Consider the following 5,294-nt stretch of genomic DNA (forward strand, 5'->3'; position numbering starts at 1 on the left):
TTTCTCTTCGCCGCTAGGTGTGCACTGCACTGTGACCAGTGTTGGCGCATACCACGGCATGCGATTGACATCATGAACGAATGACCACAAACACACGCTCGCACACACACGCACACACACACACACAAACAAACACACACACACACAAACAAACACACACACACACACACATGCGTCTGTCCTCTGACGAAACCCATCCATGTTGCTTTTACCATCATCACCACATCCTCCTCCTCCACCTGCCCGTCCCAATTCACCCCCACAACGCAACCTCTCTCTCTCTGCATTGCGGCCGTCAGCATTGCGACGTGGTGGGTGGTTGTTCGCCACGAGCCTTATGCCTGGGCGCTGCAAGACGTTCTCGGGCTGGCGTTTATCATCTCTGTGCTGCAGTCGCTGCGGACGCCCTCATATCGGGTGACGGCAGCGCTGCTGTTTGGGTTTCTGCTGTACGACGTGTTCTTCGTCTTCATCACCCCGTATCTCACAAAGGACAACGACTCGGTCATGGTCAAGGCCGCAACGGTGTGTGTGTGTGTGTGCGTGTGTGTGTGTGTGTGCATGTGCATGTGTGCGCGTCTGTGTCTATGTGCATGTGCATGTGTGCGCGTCTGTGTCTATGTGCATGTGCTTGCTGTACTGCTCATGCTGCAATTGTATGCTGCTTCCATCCTTGTCTCCTGTCCCTTTGGCCACCTTAACCACCCTACCTCATCCCCTGCCTGCATACTCGCGCTTCTTGTGACCAGGGTGGCGGTACGAGTTCTGAACAGCTTCCCCTCACCCTGCGCGTGCCCCGCCTCTTTGCAAGCTGCTTCAAGTCAGTGCTGGTGTCTGTCTGTCAGTCTGTCAGTCTGCTTGAGTGTGTGTGTGTGTGTGTTTGTGTGTGTTGCATCCTTGTCATTGCAATTATCAACACCGCTCAACTACTGCCACCATCAACACCACCGACCACTGTCCACGGCCACGGTGCAGGGGCGAATCACTGCTTGGCTTTGGCGACATCATCATCCCGGGCCTGGCGGTCGTGTACTGCGCCGTGTACGATGCGCACCGCACCACGTCAGTCGGAGGCGCGCTCTCCTTTGCACAGCGCCACGCCTACTTCCTCACCGCCCTCGCCGCCTACACATTCGGTCAGCGGCAGGTGCACTGTAGAGAGGAGCGCTCTGCTTTGTGTTGTGCGTGTGTGTGTGTGTGTGTATGTCTGTCTGTGTGTGTATGTGTGTTTGTCTGTGTCTGTGCCTGCGTGTGTCTGGTTGTCTGTCTCTCAATTTGCATTTCTGCTCCCACCACGGCCACCCACAGCCGCATTTACACGTCCACTTACACGTCGCTCATGTCACCGCCAACCTCTTAACACCAGGGCTCGCGGCCACGTACGTTGCGCTTGCGACGATGAGGATGGCCCAGCCCGCCCTGCTGTACCTGTCGCCGTCGCTGCTGATTGCACTGCCGCTGGCTGCGTGGTTGCGCGGGGAGCTTGCACTCTTCTGGCGGGGCAGCATCAAGAAGGGGGGCGGATATCAGGCGCTGATGGCGCACAGCCCGGGCCGCACGACGCCAGCCAGCGTCGACGACCTCATGATCGAGGAGGAGCAGGGGGAGCAGGAGCAGGGGCAGGGAGAAGAGACACGCGCCAAGCCGTTGTCATCATCGCCGCCGCCACCGCCACACCCAACAGCATCACAGCCCAGCAAGGCGCACACGACAGTGCAGGTCGTGTCCTTTGTCGACAGCACTGAGTAAACACGAACACAAGCAAGGAGTGGGTTGGAGTTGGAGTTGATGTGAGTGGGCGGGTTGGGGCGGGGGGGTGGTGGCAAAGTCGATGTGGCACTCAATCAATTCTCCACGACAACGACGACAATGATGACAACAATGATGAGCTTTCGCTTGCCGCTGGTGGTACTGTTGGTGGTGGCAGCTGCAGTGGCGCACACGGCCGCAGCTGCAGCGAATGAAGAGTCGGTCACTGCCATTGAGATCACCGACACGGTATAGTGTGCGTGTCTGTGTGTGTCTGTGTGTCTGTGTGTGTCTGTGTGTGTGTCTTTGTGTGTGTCTTTGTGTGTGTCTGTGTGTGTGTGTGTCCGTGTGTCTGTGTGTGCCTGCGTGTCTCTGCCCCATTACCCTGCGTCTGTGTGTCGTGTGAACCCAAGACAAACAAGCCTCACACACATACCTCTGCGTGCGTGCTTGTGGGCTTGTGTGCTGATGTGCAAACAGGAGACGTTCCAAGAGCTGATGCGTGGTGACACCCCGTCCTTTGTCAAGTTCTACGCACCGGTACGCTGCCCTCCTCCTGTCTGTCACATGTCATGCTTGATCGCTGCTGGCTGTTGGCACGTGGGTGCTGCGCTTTTGGTCATGCGGCTGACTGTGAGTGATTGACCCTGTGTGTTGTGGACAGTGGTGTGGCCATTGCAAGCGCCTTGCGCCCACTTGGAACAGCTTGGCACGCGAGATGCGAAGCAATCCCAACATCATCGTTGCGCAAGTGGACTGCACGCAGCTGGATGCCGTCTGCCTTGAACAAGGTGTTCGCGGGTATCCCACGCTCCGCTTCTACGCCGGTGATGGCGACAAAGGCATGACCTACACTGAGGGCCGATCCCTGGAGGTGCGATTCGCAAGTGTGTGTGTGTGTGTGTGTGTGTGTCTCTCTGTGTGTCTATGTCTGTCTGTCTGTCTACCTGCTTGTCTGCTTCGGTGTGCCTCTGTACGCGAACCAACGCTCCCCCACCTGCCCCCACTTGTGCGTGGTCGTGTAGGCGCTGGTGCAGTATGTGGAGGAGCAGCTGTCCGAGCTGGTGGATGATGCGCACAACACCATGTATGACTCCGGTGCCACCAACACATTCGACGACAGCGATCCACAGGTGTCTGTCTGTGTGTGTGTGTGTGTGTGTGTGTGTGTGTGTGTCTGTGTCTGTGTGTGTCTGTGTGTGTCTGTGTGTCTGTGTGTGTGTCTGTGTGTCTGTGTGTCTGTGTGTGCGTGCGTGTTTGTGTGCATACACGAAAGCTTTGAAGCTGCTCAGCCTCCTCTGTGCAGACATACACATGTACATACAATACACACGTACACATTCGCTGTCTGAACCCCACCTCGAATGTGCAGGTGACGCCGGAAGGGCTGCTGATGCTGGAGCACGCGGCGCAGCTGACGCGACTGCTGCGCCAGGATGAAGCGCCAGTCTTCGTCATGTTCATGACATCATGGTACGATGCATTGCCATCACCGCTGCTGTGCACGCGCATGCCGTCCACCCACGATCACTCATCATGAGTGAATATGTACATATGTGCGTATGTGCGTGTATTTGTGTTCAGGTGCGCACATTGCCGTGCCGCAAAGCCAGCTGTGCTGCAGCTTGCACAGCACATCTCCCTGCAGCAACGACACGACGAGCCGCTGCCAATCCTCATCGCCATGGTGTGTCTGCCTGCCTGCTTTCCTTCCTGTGTGCATGTGTATGTGTGTGTGATTCATTGTGGACCTGCTTCTGTACCGTCCACGTCCCCGGTGCTGTGCGCCACGAGTGCGCCTCACACTGTGTCGCGCGTGTGTGCAATGACAGGTGAATTGTGGGGATTACCCGACGTTCTGCCGCTCCGAGAACGTTCGCGGGTATCCAACGTTCAAGCTGTATCGTCCACACGCAACGGTCAGCACAACAGCAGCTGCACACCACAATCCATCGTGCCATGCGTGCTCATGTACGAGCCATTCACGCACACGCACACGCACACACGCACACACGCACACGCACACACGAATGTGCCTCTGCTGTCTCATTCCTCATTCCCAAGCGCTCGGTTTCCGCGCACATGTGTGTTTGCAAGCAGACGGTGGCGTACGAGGGGTCGCGAACCACAGAGGCCATGCTCGCATTCATCAACAAACACTTGGTCGAGTCGGTGTCGCAAACAGAAGCGCCAGCTCCAGTCTTTGAGGTGTGTGTGTGTGTGTGTGTGTGTGTGTGTGTGTGTGTGTGTGTGTGTGTGTGTGACAACTCCACAGGAGCGGTACTGACGTCTCATCTTCCAACCACCTGCATACTCATGATTGTGCACGTGTGTGTGTGTGTGTGGGTGGGTGTGTGTGGGTGTGTTTGTGTGTGTGTGTGTGTGTGTGGTCTTCAGCCAAGCGAGGATGGCCTGATCTTCACTGCGGGCTCGTATCACAAGGGTGTCGCTGTGTCTCCAATCGTCGTGGTGAAAGCGTTTGTTCCCTGGTGAGCTGCACCACCCATGCAACAGCACATGTGCTGCTCGACTTTGGAAAAAGGGGCGGACGCTGTTCAGCATCATAACCTCGCACGTGCACGTGCATGTGTGTGTGCGTGCGTGTGTGCGTGTGCGTGTGTGTGTGTGTGTGTGTATGTGCGCGCACAGTTCAGAGTTTGCCTCACCCACGCCCACACACGTGCACACGCACTCGCACCCATTCACCTCCACCACCACCACCACAACAACAACAACAACAACAACAACAACAACAACAACAACAACAACAACAACACAACAACACCACGCGTGATGCAATGACAGGTGCGCACACAGCCAGCGGATGGCGCCTGCGTGGAGAGAGATTGTGGACCAGTTCAAGGGCGAAGAGAGAATCACGTTTGCACAGGTGCTGTTGGTGATGTGACAAACACCATGAATGATAATTTTGAGATTGCAGTTGCATGGCTGTGAACTTCTGCTTGCTGTGGCAAAACACTGACTCACCGTGACTTTGCGTGTGCACCCCGCACATGTGTGCATGTGTGTGTGTGTGTGTGTGTGTGTGTGTGTGTGTGTGTGTGTGTGTGTGTGTGTGTGTGTTGGCAGCTTGATTGCTCCAAGTACCCCGCCACGTGTCAGCAAACAAACGTCAAGGGATACCCACAAATCACAGCATACAAGGGCGGACGCAAGGTATGCTGGTCTCTCTGTGTGTGTGTGTGTGTGTGTGTGTGTGCGTGTGTACGTGTGTGTGTGTGTGTGTGTGTGTGTGCGTGCGTGTGTGAGTGTGTGTGTGCGTGTGTGTGTGCGTGTGTGAGTGTGTGTGCGTGTGTGAGTGTGTGTCAGTGTGTCTCTGTGTCTGCATGACTTGCGTCGCCAGTCGTGTTTACTCTCCGTTGCCACTGGTACCACGTGTCCGCCCCCCCCCCCCCAATCACACACACACACACACACACACACACACACACACACACACACACACACACACACACACACACACACACACACACACACACACACACACGTTGACCACCCACACCACCCCGCTGCACCGAGACAAC

The 5,294-nt window shown here is 56.3% G+C and overlaps 3 protein-coding genes across 3 annotated transcripts in view; 2 read left to right on the top strand and 1 right to left on the bottom strand.

Moving 5' to 3' along the window:
* PTSG_11619 (uncharacterized protein) overlaps window positions 1-1,765 on the top strand; it is a 4,459-nt gene extending 2,694 nt beyond the window's left edge. The window contains exons 6-10 of the mRNA XM_004998014.1: window positions 1-17; window positions 300-525; window positions 750-820; window positions 976-1,136; window positions 1,367-1,765. The exon at window positions 1-17 is cut by the window's left edge and continues 153 nt beyond it. Of these exons, the coding sequence (XP_004998071.1) occupies window positions 1-17; window positions 300-525; window positions 750-820; window positions 976-1,136; window positions 1,367-1,749 (858 nt within the window). The 3' untranslated portion in view covers window positions 1,750-1,765. The remainder of the gene's footprint in view (window positions 18-299; window positions 526-749; window positions 821-975; window positions 1,137-1,366) is intronic.
* Window positions 1,766-1,869: 104 nt separating this feature from the next.
* PTSG_00605 (disulfide isomerase PDI5) lies at window positions 1,870-4,543 on the top strand (the record flags this gene model as incomplete). Its single annotated transcript, XM_004998015.1, has 10 exons — window positions 1,870-1,998; window positions 2,230-2,289; window positions 2,414-2,623; window positions 2,775-2,882; window positions 3,122-3,222; window positions 3,334-3,436; window positions 3,582-3,668; window positions 3,850-3,957; window positions 4,147-4,238; window positions 4,399-4,543. 10 exons carry the CDS (start codon window positions 1,870-1,872, stop codon window positions 4,541-4,543), a joined length of 1,143 nt encoding a protein of 380 aa, XP_004998072.1.
* A 357-nt stretch (window positions 4,544-4,900) lies between these two features.
* The window catches only part of PTSG_00606 (uncharacterized protein), a gene marked incomplete at both ends in the record, with an annotated part of 6,327 nt that continues 5,933 nt past the window's right edge, over window positions 4,901-5,294 (bottom strand). Inside the window, one exon of the mRNA XM_004998016.1 lies at window positions 4,901-4,940. Within this exon, the coding sequence (XP_004998073.1) occupies window positions 4,901-4,940 (40 nt within the window). The remainder of the gene's footprint in view (window positions 4,941-5,294) is intronic.

Source organism: Salpingoeca rosetta (genome assembly GCF_000188695.1).
Source record: "Salpingoeca rosetta unplaced genomic scaffold supercont1.2, whole genome shotgun sequence".
Classification (NCBI taxonomy): Eukaryota; class Choanoflagellata; order Craspedida; family Salpingoecidae; genus Salpingoeca; species Salpingoeca rosetta.